Genomic DNA, 13,372 nt, shown 5'->3' with positions numbered 1-13,372 from the left:
CATCTCCTGTCGTCCTTCTCTGTGTGGTTTTTCGGTATTGTCCCTTACAATTCAACGTCAAAAGCGTAATTTTGTTCAGGCAGTGTTTTGGACGAAAGCGGGGCCCTGACGCTCAGCATTTTGAAAGCGTCGCGGTGAGAAGACACCTAGCATTAGCAGCCGGGGAGAGAGGAGGAGGAGGTTGGCATGCTTCACTTAAAATATTTATTTCTAGCCAGCAAAGAATTATGTTTTAGTTGCAAATATTTTTATAACTATATCTGTAGTAAAGTCACTGATTAATATCCTGGTTAGTTTTGAGTGTTTATACTGTGTAACCATTAGCTTGTCATGCTAAACGGCTAATGACACTGAACAAACTGTTCCTTACATCAAATCATTAAGCTGGTGTTAAAGTTTTTTCCGAGTCCACATCTAACACACTGTTTCACAGGCATACCCTTGTAGAGCAATTAGTTACGCCTTAAACGTGTTAAGCATATGTTAACTCGCATACATATCGGTTATATATTTTGTCGCTATGTTTACGTTTCTGCATGTTCAAACGTTTCGTCATAAGCTGTTATATCTCATGTTGACAAGAGAAACGTGATATCAAGTTTATCAAGTGTTCACGTCTTGCGTTTTAGTGCAAGGTGCTGCGTTCACGACACACGGAAAATACGTACATACACCGATCAGGCATAATAACTTAACCATCTGTGTGTTTGTTCCCTATTTGTTGCCAAATCAGTCTTGACACATGACATAGGGTCACTCAGTACCTGAGAGGGGCTGTGGTGTTAGCTGCAGATCCTGTAAGTTCTGTAAGTTGCAAGGTGGAACCTTCCTGGATCGGACTTTTTTTTTTGTCATATCTCACAGATGCTCGACTTGATTTAGACCTTGGGAATTTGAAGGATAGATCATCCCCTCAGGCTCATTTAAGCAGGATAACGACCCTGCAATTAGACACAAAATCGTACTTGCTGCCCAACTGGTTCCACCCACTGGTGTGTGCCATAAGGATGAGACCATCAGTGTTATTTCCTTTACCTGTCAGTGGTTAGAATGCTATGCATAGCTGGTGCATGCATATGATTTTTTTGTATTTGTTTACAAAAGGTTAGGATGCTTATAAAATTAGTACAATGCTGTAGAAGTTAATCAGCGAGACCCGTCTGATGTTGAAACCCGTCTCTGGTGTTTTGTATTTGACACTGAAACGTTGTTGTTTTCTGTTTAAGTGTTTTGTGGCTCAGTGGTTATCGCTTTCAAGCCGTGGGGTTAGGATTTTCCTACGAACCACGAATGCATCGTGCGCCCTGCCTTTAAAGTGAGCATGCGCATGACATGTTGTAAACAATGAGACTATTCCAGACCGTCTTGAGCTTTGTGTCTAAGTTTATCTGTGCAAAACTAAACGGTACTCCATACTTGTGAACCTCTGTAGCGAGATGTTCCTCGGTGAGTACAGTGACATTATTGCAGATGGATGCCATCGCTTACACGTGGATGTTTATCAGCATCATTACCACGTATCAGATTTGTCACGGTACAGCCCGAAAAACCCGTCTCGAATGACATACTTGGGCGTGACAGCATGCGAAAGAACAGTCCAATATTGACTCCCCGTGTTCAGCTCGCTGTGCAGTTGCATTCGTCCTTTTATTCAGCATTAATCATTTCCGCCATAACAAAGCAAAGCAGTTTGATGTGAGCCGTGTGTTAGCTTTCATACGCTCTCACTCCCCGGCTTCTTAAGCTCGAGCCTTCTTGGTTAGCAAGCTAGCCAGCTGAGGCTAGCCTAACTTTAGTGTCGTCTGTCCTTCTAATATTATGTTCGGAGTGAAACTTCTACTATTAGTATACGTTTTACGAGTGTTTTTTTAAAGTACTCTATTAATAACCTTGCATTGAAATTAATTTGAATGATAGAAGGCTATTATAAATATTAAATGCATCCTACACAATGAAAAAGAAACACATTTTTGTCGTTGGCTAGCATATTTTATCTCTTAAAAAGCTCCTTAATGTTAGAAAAAGTGATGAAATTCGCATTTAAACTTAGGCAACATTCGAAAAGATTAGGTTAAAATAAGTTAGAGATATCAATCCCTATGTCACGTTTTAGTTAATTTCCTTGATGTTGTGCACCTTCAAAGATACACAAATTAAGTTATTTATAGCCTTATAATTTAATTTATACAAAGATTTTCAATTCTATATTTTTGTATTAGTTTTTTATATAATATTAAGACAGTGCCATATTTTTCTTTCTCACTGTGATACTAAGGTTTTATATTTCTTTATGCATAGAGATTCTCCAGTCAGTCGACAAGAATGTGCAATTGGCTGATTTTGCATGTTGATACCATCTGTGATTATCAAGTCAGATGTAAAAATTTAAAAAAAGTCAAATGACTCAATGGAATCTGCTTTATTTTCTTGCGTAGAAATGTTTTAATCTACTTTGAATAATTTATTGCGCATTCTGTACTGTGTGATAATAACAAGGATCAACTGAAACGTACATTTGGATGGAAATTATTTTTTTATTTTGTAAAGTGCCTTGAGATTTGTTGTGAACTGGCACTATATAAATAGACTGAACTCAGTTGTATTTATTGAATTATAACTAAGAACTGCAACATTTTGTCAGTATATCAGCTCATCCAACCAACTTTGATGCACTTTTCGAGCTTGATAAAAATCAGATAAGGCTTCTGAACATATTTTTTGAGGAAAAAAACAGGAATTCTATGACAGCTGGGAAAAGCCTGATTGGTGCTTCTCTTAATTCACTTCTTTACGCAGTGTTTAAATTATGAATCGCAGTGATTGTAGTTGCTTAGAGTGTGTGTTGCGTTCCAGGGAGCTGAAGAATGGAGGCTGTTCTGACCAGGCTGAAGGGGCTGAGCGCCGCCGAGCTGTCCGAGGAGTTCGTCAGAGCAGACCTGAAGTGTGGCCCCATCACATCGACGACCCGAGCCACCTACGAGAGGAAGCTAGCCCGAGTTCTGGCCGGACAAGAGGGAGCTGCTGCCGCTGAAACAGACAGCAGCTGTTCATCCCAGATCACAGACGGCGCCGCCAGTTTCTCCAAACCTGCGGCAGGTGACACCTCAGCAGTTTCACTCGAGTCTGCTGCAGCCGGCAGCAGCAGCAGCACCTCTCAGAGAAATGGTGAAGATTTAGACTTTGGATATGGTGTGGGTCTAAACCCTCCCGATGAAGAGGAGATCTCAGGAAAGTCAGATTTTAACAGCTCGGCCGACTGCAGCAGCTCTCAGTTTAAAGCAGAAACCCCTTCAAAGCCAGCACAAGCGTCTCCGACGTTTTATTATGGAGTCTGTCCGCTGTGGGAGGACGTTTTGGCACGAACCGGTAAGATGGAGAACCTGCTCCGCTGGGATTCATGTAAATGTTCTTAACCGTTTCTCTTTGATGAGAAACAACACATTGTTTACTGATGGATTCTTAGTGTGCAAATAGCAGTTTGAATCTATTTTTAACTGAGTCTAAAGTCCTTCTAAAGTTTATCCTGACTGTTTTCAACTCTGTTTTTTGTAGTTTTTCTCCCCAACTTTTTTCCATTTTCAGCATTACTTGTGTAGATTTAACTAAAACATGTTACTTTCGATTCACTCATCACGTTGTACTTTTACTGTAACAGCTTCTTGTGGAGCATTTTAGTCCAAAATTGCCTGAACAGGCTCACATTACAGATGATTGGGGGGGCGAGGGGAGAGCAGAGAAGCTTTCCGGAAGCAACGGAACAGAAAGTGTGAGGCCGATCGGGACATTTGGCTCCTGTTCTTCCTGTCACACTTTGGGACTTTTGATGTCGACCACACACTAGGGACTTTGGAGTGGATGCATTTTGTCATGTTGGAATTGCAAACTTCATTTTCATTTTATTTAATTGGGATTTTATGTGACAGATCGGCAGAAATTTAGGAAATATCTCTTTTGGCTTTATAAATCAGGAAGATAAAAGTTACAGAATTAGAAAATCTGGCAATGGTTTTGGTAAATATTGTAATGATGACATTAAGAAAACGTGATGGAAACGGGTGGGCCTAGAAGCACTCGGCAATGTAGTTATCACCAAACAGGGTTGAGTAACTTTGTGTGTGTACCGCAGAGGGAACACATGTTTACACGGATAAGAAAGACGCACTTCAAGCTGTAAAGTCCATGAAGGGTGCACGCTTCAAAGCCTTTACCTGCCGGGAAGATGCAGAGAGGTTCTCCAAGGGACTCTGTGACTACTGCCCGTCTCCTAGCAAGTCCACACCCTGCATCTCGCCCATCAAACCCGGACTAGTCGTCGGGAAAGGTGAGATTGTATGCGTGGCGATCAGACCCGTCGCATTATTTGGAAGACTGGAGTAAAATCACAATTTTTTATTTTTTTTATCTGATCTTTGAGCGCCGGTGTTATTTTATTTAAAATTTTTATTCTTTTTGGCGTGACAGAGCACGTGGAGGTGGACACCATCAACAGGGAAAAGGCCAACAGTTTTAAAAGCCCGAGGAGTCAGGACCTGACAGCCAAGCTCCGGAAAGCCGTGGAGAAGGGGGATGAGCAAGCCTTCAGCGAGCTCGTCTGGAACAACCCGCGCTACCTGATCGGCTCGGGGGATAATCCCACTGTTGTCCAGGTGAGAGCAGGAAGTTAATATTTTGATGTTACTTGGCGTTCGGCTACGTTTACACAGCAGGACTTGATGCTAAATTACAAACACACAGCAGCGCACCGTTCATGGAAGTAGTATTGGATTGAGCCATTTATGGATGGAGTTTAGAGTTGATCAGCAATAGGAGCACATATTATTGTTGGATCATCATAATAATAAGAAAGCTCAACTAATAGCGATGGCCTTTTGTGGTGCATTGACTGGAACTTCTGCAGAGACGTCTGTTTGGATAGTCGGAGTTAATGGTGGGATTGTGATGTGATGCGCTCCACACTTCTTTCATATTTTCATAATCATAATCTCCAGCCTTTGTTTTTGATTTACAGTATTTAGATTTTTCCGATGCAGGAATTTTGACGCATGTCTCACATCAGTGACACAAAAGTCAGATAGAATGTGGCGTGACGCTTCGAAAGCTGTCAAACTATCACTAATCAAAATAGATGTTTGGGGGGACAAAAAGATGGGAAGTGGGCCACTTAACCTGCGGTGGAAAAGTCGGATGTGTCTCATTTGGAGGGGAAAAAAAGTACATCTGGGTCGCATTTGTAAGTTTCCCTAATTCTTTAGTAGATGCTAAAAACACTGTTGGGATTTGTGGTCAGATATTTCAGCCTGCATTTTTATCAGATTTAGCTTTTAGTCTACATTAGTTTGTGTTTTTTGGTAATTTTTTTATTCAGCATCAGTCTCTGCAGAACGTTTAGCTAATTGCTCTAACATAATGGTGTGACAGGGTTTGTGGTGCATTCACGGTCGTTGCTTTCAAAGTCAACTCCAACCATCAGAACCATTGAGTTGCTGCCAACCTGTCAAACACTTGCAGCCAGTTTGCTGCTGAGGTTTCCTTATGTTCTTCCCCCAGATCTGAACTTCGATCAATTCTTGTGTCAGTATTATGCATACAGCATGACTGAATTCAGTTTAATTTAGGCAAACATGACTCGAGAAATTCCCCTTTTGTCTGTCAAGAGCATTAGATAGAAGAGGAAGAATCCAACCGTGTTTGTAAAGGTCACACATGCATTGATAACAAAAGCTTTTAGCCAGCCTCCTAAACCAAGGCAAAAACGTGTCAGCTTTCTGTTGGAACAAGCTTCCCCCCTGTGCACGAGGGGCCGTTAGTCAGAAGAGGTGTTGGATTTAGCTGAGAAATCAAACTTTGCAATAATATCTGCTGAACACTCAAAGGCCAATCTCGTCTCCGTTTTTTTTTTCGTTTTTTTTTTCTGTTTTACTGAGATCTGAGATTTAGTATTCGAGTTGTTTTTATCAACACCTTAACATTTTTCACACCCAGTAGGTTTTTTTTTATTACACACACTATCCACATAGTGAAATATAGTTGTGGCAGGTTTATGTTGATGGGGAAACTGGTCAAAGCTGATGGATAGGCTTGACCTAAATACAGGGCAATGCTGGACAAGGAGAAAACCAGATGGAACCTCCAAAACACTTGAAACCTTGGGATATGTTTCGCTTTCAGCAGAACAACCTTAAACTTAGACCCAGAGTTATAAAGCAACATTTTTTATTTATTCTTTTTTAATTCAAGATGCAAAATAATAGAAAAAAACAAATTGTTGTATGTCCCCCCCAAAAAAGCTGCAGAGGTTTAGATCAAAACATGTTCATCTGTTTGAGACCCAGTCAAAGTTAAAATCTTGAGCTATTTTGCAAAAAAAAAAAAAAAACAATCAAAAATATGAGCAAAACTTTCAGGCTGTAGTTGTTCAAAGTTAATGAGGACGTCCCATAAATGACATGCAGCTGTAATTTCAGCTAAAGGAGGTTCTATAAAGTAACTACTCATTGGGTGGGGCTGTGGGAGAGAGGCTAAATACAGATGGATGTTCTTACTAAAAATTAGAAACTATCCCTTTCCTCTTACTTCACAGCTATGAACTCAAAGAAATCCAGGCGTTTGTGGTTGTAAACGTGAAAAAAGATCAAAGAGTATAAAGGATTTTTTTCTTTTTGCCAGGCAGGCGAAGGGGATGAATCCACATTAGAATAAATCTGAATTAAACGCCCGACTTCCAGAGTGAAAGGGTATCCATTGCTACTAAACCTGATGACTCTTTGGTTGTAATTTTGAAGCCAGAGTTCCACAAACTCTGGAACGTCTCTTCTATTAATAGAGGAACCCAGTCCGGCCTGGAACCGTGACGTGTGTTGATGCATAAACATCTTTTCCATTGTCAGCGCCAGCCTGCAGCAGCGACTTGCTTTCAGCCAGCGTCAAGAAGAACATAGCCGGTGTTGGAGAATAAGAAAATACAGATTTTCTTCCCTAAAATGAGATGCCTTCAGTAAATCTGACCCGAATGAAGCTGAAACTAATTGGGATGTATGATCCACTATTTCACTTCCGATACCAATATCTGAGATTTAGTATTGGCTGATATTGATCCGATACAGAAAAACAGTGTTGAATTGACTTGAAATGTTTCTTTTTTTAAATAAAGCACAAGTATAAGTGTACTGAATGAAAAATATGTTTGATTACTGTGCACCAGTGTAGAGCACTTAAATACACCACCCGTGTCACAAACTGTTAGTGTTTGTGACATATAAAACAACACAACTTCAGTTTGTTCAGTCAGCACAATTACTAGGAGTAGAACAGCCAATGCAAAACAAATAATACAGAAACTGACAAAAACAATGGGTCAGACATGTCAAAATTTACTGCAACCCAACATCTTTCAAATGGTGCAATTAAGAATTCTAAATATAATGCAACATCAATAATGAATCGTGACATTGCTCAAAACACAAATCATAAAATTGGACTCAATAGACTGGGCAACGGTCACAATGTGCCCAATCTAGATATTGTTTCAAAATTGATTAAGATATTAATATTGGCCTCGTCTCTTAAAAATAAAGTAAATTGAGGAGTTTTGCCTAAAACGTATTTATAGACAAAGGTGTTTTTATCTTGAATGCAAAATGTATAGGGTATATTTTTATATAGGTTTGGCTTAATTACTGCTGTGCATGTTTTGTTTTGTTTTTTCTAAAAAATTTTTGCAAATGGCTTTTTAAAGTCTGTATACCCAAAACTACCGTAATATATAAATTAACAATTATGTCAATAATTGATTAATCTGATGAATTGTTGCCTTTGTCTCTTGATTTCATAAATTCACCACATAGTGTCTCGTCATGAGGCATTTTAGCATAATATTAACAATAGTGCCAGTTTTGAGCCTTTGTTCTTTAAAAATAAGCGGACGGTGACAAAATTTTTAACTTCAGCTGGCGAAGTTGGTTTCTGGGTGTCATTTCTACATGTTATATTTTTTCTACCATCAGGAGGGCTGCCGGTACAACGTGATGCACGTGGCGGCCAAGGAGAACCAGGCGGGGATCGCTCAGCTGCTACTGGACACCCTGGAAAACCCCGAGTTCATGCACCTCATGTACCCAGACGACCAGGAAGTCATGCTGCAGAAACGAATCCGCTACATTGTAGACCTTTACCTCAACACTCCAGATAAGGCTGTCAGTTTTAGCTTCATAACCTCGACCCCGCTGACTTGTACGTCGTTTCGAGATGCATAAGGAGAGTTTTCGTTTCTGCTTCAGAGCTTTGAAACGCCGCTCCACTTTGCCTGTAAATTCGGATGTCCGGATGTGGTCAACGTCCTCTGCTCGCACCCCGACATCGATAAGAACTGCAAGAACCGGGACGGCCAGAAGCCCTCTGACGTAAGGAGTTATAAACACTTCCTCATCTTGACAAACTCCTAGTCAATATTTACCTAGTCGATATTTAAGAAAGGCTTCATTAACATGTGAATGCACACATTCAGAGCTGTCAGTCAGCTCGCTAGAGAAAAAAAACATTCTTATTTTTATAAGTGTGTGAGTAGCTGCAGAGAGTGTGACCTTTTTAAACTATGTTGGCAGTCACTGACTAAATAATGGGCTAATTATAGATGGGCAAATTGTTCTGACAACAGTGGCTTGTGCAGACTTTGCGTCGCTCATTTGTTTTCCTTTCCTTCCACAGCTTATTTGTAGCAGGAAAAATAAAACCGCAGAGGTGAAACAGAGAATAAGTGACTACTTGGAGGGTAAGGATGACCTCCGTTTGTTCTTCCTTCTGCCTAACATGGAGCCGCATGCACCTAGAAGGAGCAAGCTAATGAGCAATCGGGGCGTTTTGAATTTGATTTTTTACTTTTTAAGTTATGTTAAGGACTAAAAATATTTGTTCAAAGCTCATGGGGATCAGCTGATTGATGACTGGCTGGTCGGAAGCTAAAGACGCAATCTGTACATGAGCGCACCGGTTTATAAGGCGCACTGTCGGTTTTTGAGGAAATTGAAGATTTTTAGGTGCGCCTTATAGTGCGGAAAATACAGTACTTTTGAACAGGCAATACAGGACAGCCTAACCCGTGTTGTGTGTGTGTTGCTTAGCTGGCCAGTGAAAATGTTATCCAAATTAGACGCATGGCCACAAAAACCTGTGTAAAATTTCTGTTGCGTTGCCTCACAGACCGCTGCTATATTCCCTTACTGAGGGCGACCGACAACACCTCTCAGCCCATCATCGGTGCTTCCTGGTCGCCAGAGTCCTCTGAGAGCCTCTCTCTGATCCAGCGACACACAAGGAGCCCCACGGATCCTTGGATGACCGTCACAGCCTTCGCCGGCCCACTTAGCCCTTCTAAAGCAAGTTCACTACTCTGTAGCTTGGAAGCTCTATTCCCAAAATAAACCACTGTCACCAGTTGATGACAGCAACGTATTGTCATATCCTGCAGGCGGATGATTTTCGTCGATCCTGGAAGACGCCACCGAGAGAACGGGCCGAGTTCTTCCACCACATTCTTAAGTCCGACCCAGACAGAGGGGCTGAGAGAGTGGGCAGGTATTTCCTAAGCCTTGCAGTCCTGACAATAGTGAGTAGAAGGTTTCTGCTGTCTGACCACTGAGTAACTAATCGGTAACTTCTTTGAATTCAGAGACCTGGCTCATGAGCTGGGGCACCCCTGGGCTGAGTATTGGGGCTTCCTGGAATGTTTTGTGGATCTGTCCTCCGCCGAGGGGCTCCGTAAGCTGGAGGAGTATCTGAGCAAGAAGGATTTTAATCACAGGGCTCATGAAGGGGCGGGGCCAAACGAGACCAGCAACAGGTTCAAAACTCCCTCACCAGGTGCCTTCTGCTTATTCTGAGAAGCTGCAAAGTCTTAGTTAGTGGAATAGAAAATAAATGAACTAGAGGTGCACCGATGAATCGGCATCGATTTCCTTCTATTTGGGAGATTGTGGCAGACCGATATTTACACAAACCGAACTCATCCACCAGTATTATGTACCTCAGCAAAGATCTGTAAATCAGCCCACCAAGTCACGTCTTCACGTGTGTGTGAGAGGTGCTCGTCGCCCCACTGTTGTCAATTTAAGTGATTTTTGTCCTTATAGTTTGCAACTTTTCAGACAAAAAAATTCTGTATTGGCCAAAACTTGAATCTGGGAATCGAGCTTTTTAAAGATCCGTGATTGGTGCACCTCTTGTATTTACTGATGTTATCACGATAAATTAATCACAATAAGCATTAAATAATATGATAAATGCCCACCCCTATGACATTTTAAGAATTGTTTTTTTGTCGTTGTACTTGTCATGATGAATTTATTGTCGTTACAGTAAATTTTAATTAATGATGTTTGAAGAACCTCTACACTGTTTGCTCAATGAATATCAATACATTTTAAAGCGTGATTAAATGGGCAGTTTAGTTATTCAAATCACATTTTTTGTTACTGTTGTCCTAAAGAAGCATTTTACAAATGGAACTGCTTTTCAATAACAGTATTTATTTTTGCCTGTCAGCCATACATTTACCTAAAAAAGAAGTAGTAAATAGTTCTTGCTGTACCTTTTATCGTTATCACAACAGCACCAGAAAATATCCTGATAAAACTTTTAAGTCCACACGGCTCATTCCTAGAAATCGCCACAGGAAACCATGGATTTGCATGTTTCTTTTGTAATTGGCTGCTTTCTAAATAAATCCATCTCGATTATTCATTGTGGTCCTAGGCAAGCCCAAAAAATTCTGCAACTCCATTTCAGTCGGTGCCTTCCTGGACGAGGGCGACGACATCAGCCTGGAGGAGATAAAGAACCGTCAAAACGCGGCGCTCTCCAGCATCACCTCCTCCGCCGCGTCCAAAGACACCTTGAAGGGTGCCGTGGGCGGCCGGGAGTTCCACATCGCGCTGCGCCACCGCGGCGCCGACCTGATCGAGAACGCCGCCGAGCAGGACCTGCTGTGCTGCTGCGACGACGGCCTCCTGTCCCCCGGCGTCGTCTGCAAAACCGGAGCGTGCTCCTCCTTGTCCTCGTCCAGGGATAGAACTCACAACGGAGAAAAGGCGTCCCCGCGCGGCTCTCCGTCCTCCTCCTGCATGCTGTCGCCCATCTCCAACCTGATGGCGGAGTTCGAGCGCATGTCGCTCCACGAGCCCGCGGACAGCCCCGCCGGCTACCGCGAGCGGCGGAGCGGCAGCAGGAACCGGCACAAGGATGGCCGCAACTCGTGCAGCTCCTTCTCGGCCACGGACCTCAGCTCGGGCCTGAACCGCCTGTCTCTCCGGCAGGACGGCAGGGACCGGGCGGAGAGCGGCGGCAGCAGCAGCAGCGGGAGYTCAGATGAATACTTTACCGCCGAGGAGAGTCTAGAGTCGCTGGGGAGGACTAGAGGGTCGGCGTCTGGGGTGCGCAACTTCTGCGCGAGATCCAAGTCGTGGGACCACGGAGGTCGGGACCTGAGCAGCTCCAGCTCCTCGGGGTCCTCGTATAAGTCTCTAGATAACTCCCACGAGTTCCTACCCAGGACCCCGCCGCACTTTAGGAGAGGACTTTTTATCGAGGGGTGAGTCGCGTCGCTTTCTTTTGCTGTTTTTACATCTTTAGCAATGTCAGGAGGAAGTTGGTCATTTCAAACTGTAGGTTATTGTTGCTCAAGTGAAACTCTAAATCAGGGGTGTCCAAACTTTTCACCACGTTGGCCGAAACCATCAAGTTGAAAATGATTGCGGTCCACAAATATGCCAGTCGCATTAACTCAATTAATTACATGATAAATTAAAATGAGCGCCATCACTTCCATTATGATGATTAATATTTAACAGAGACTTCATAATTAATTTTATTTGTAGTTTTATTTATTACTTTTAGGTTCTTTTTTTTATTTGGTTATGTGAAATTTCAGCTTCTGCTCCAGCTTTCCTTCCACAGTGGGTCATGACTGGTGAGGACTGAGTGTTTTGATAATAATGCAGCTGATGAATCCTGCGTGCTTTAACAGGGACTCGCCCACCAAGCTGGACAGCGAGGTCATGTCAGCGTTGCGGGACGCTGATATCGATCCACAGAAGTATCCCAGTGTGCATAAATGGAAGAGCACAATGAAGTCATACTCTTCATCGGACATGCAGAGGTCAGTGGGTCGGCTCTCTTTTTCTTTTCTTTTTTCTTTTTTTTTTTAAGCTTTCAGTATCTAATGACTTCAAATTATAGTATATAATATGATCCTAAAACTCTAATGAAGTGTAATGTTTTCACAATATTAATCTGAATATTTCCAGTCACACCCAAAACCACTGACTGAATATATCTGCAGGACTATGTAGTCTTCAGTGTCTTGTGAAACTATTCACTCCCCATGCATTTTTTTTCACGTTTTTGTTCATCAAGCATAAAGTTCAACGTGTTTCATTGGGATTTTATTTTATAGACCAGGATGTTGTGAAGTAGAAGGAAAAAAAATGATGCACTGAAAGGATTAATCGTGATTAATCGATTGGTGAAATAATTGACTAATTTAGTTATCGGTTAATCGTTAACTGGAGTATAGAGACTTTAAAAAAAGGCCATTTGCCGAAAGAACAACATACATGGAGTAGTAATTAAGCTAAAACTAAAATATATATAAACATCTAGCATTTTAGATAAACTTTTGTTTATAAATATGTTCTACCCAGAATTTTAGTGGCATTTTTAGATTCACTTGGTTTAAATTCTGTAAACAAATGAATAAATAAATACAAATTTTCTATTAAGCATCTTTTGCTGTGCATTTATGTTTTTAAGCAAAAAAATAATCGACAAATCAGCTCCACACTGTATCGATTAACTAATTCACGTGTTGATAGATTTTTTTTAGATTCAGATGTAGTTTAGAGTACACTACAAATGATCAAGCGTTCACTAAAGGGACACTTTTTAGGCAATAAAATTTTTCAGGTGAATTTTTTATTTGCATGTCTTTATGTATTTTTAATATTATACAAAAGAGGCTCAAGTTGATAATTGCAAATCTGGAGCATATTCTCTCTTTTTGTCGTCTGATTAGTCAATTAATTGTCAGAATAATCAATAGAACCCTTAATTACTAAAATACTAGTCGGCTACGGCCCTGCTTCCTGTTGAAGGATGGAACCGATAAATAAGGATACTGTTCAGGAATGTTTTATTTTTAAGCAGTGGGTCTCTTCTTGCTTTTTTTTTTATATACCTAAAGCCAGATTTATAGAGTGCACAATTAATCGTTTTTCTACCAACAGGAGCTTGGCCCAAACCCATTTAATTTTCAGGTGTTGGACTAAACAGTACTCTGTGATTTTTGAAACTGTAGGAGACTGTTTTAGATGCAGATGCATGC

At 41.4% G+C, this 13,372-nt stretch overlaps 2 protein-coding genes across 5 annotated transcripts in view; one reads left to right on the top strand and one right to left on the bottom strand.

Annotated features, from left to right (window-relative positions):
* Window positions 1-13,372, bottom strand: part of galnt9 (polypeptide N-acetylgalactosaminyltransferase 9) — a 1,026,805-nt gene that overhangs the window by 720,309 nt on the left and 293,124 nt on the right. The window lies entirely within an intron of this gene.
* ankle2 (ankyrin repeat and LEM domain containing 2) overlaps window positions 100-13,372 on the top strand; it is a 15,698-nt gene continuing 2,425 nt past the window's right edge. Inside the window, exons 1-12 of one of the 4 annotated variants that reach the window (XM_008417621.2) lie at window positions 100-180; window positions 2,854-3,366; window positions 4,127-4,321; window positions 4,462-4,646; window positions 8,004-8,192; window positions 8,277-8,399; window positions 8,704-8,767; window positions 9,196-9,371; window positions 9,464-9,570; window positions 9,665-9,855; window positions 10,747-11,581; window positions 12,017-12,148. In XM_008417621.2, the coding sequence (XP_008415843.1) occupies window positions 2,865-3,366; window positions 4,127-4,321; window positions 4,462-4,646; window positions 8,004-8,192; window positions 8,277-8,399; window positions 8,704-8,767; window positions 9,196-9,371; window positions 9,464-9,570; window positions 9,665-9,855; window positions 10,747-11,581; window positions 12,017-12,148 (2,699 nt within the window). In that variant the 5' untranslated portion in view covers window positions 100-180; window positions 2,854-2,864. Of the gene's footprint in view, window positions 181-784; window positions 993-1,331; window positions 1,447-2,853; window positions 3,367-4,126; window positions 4,322-4,461; window positions 4,647-8,003; window positions 8,193-8,276; window positions 8,400-8,703; window positions 8,768-9,195; window positions 9,372-9,463; window positions 9,571-9,664; window positions 9,856-10,746; window positions 11,582-12,016; window positions 12,149-13,372 lie in introns of those variants that run through there. The other 3 variants (XM_008417622.2, XM_008417623.2, XM_008417620.2) reach the window with 3 other exon arrangements.

Source organism: Poecilia reticulata, linkage group LG9, assembly GCF_000633615.1.
Source record: "Poecilia reticulata strain Guanapo linkage group LG9, Guppy_female_1.0+MT, whole genome shotgun sequence".
NCBI classification, from domain to species: Eukaryota; Metazoa; Chordata; class Actinopteri; order Cyprinodontiformes; family Poeciliidae; genus Poecilia; species Poecilia reticulata.
This window is presented reverse-complemented; position numbering and strand designations above follow the sequence as displayed.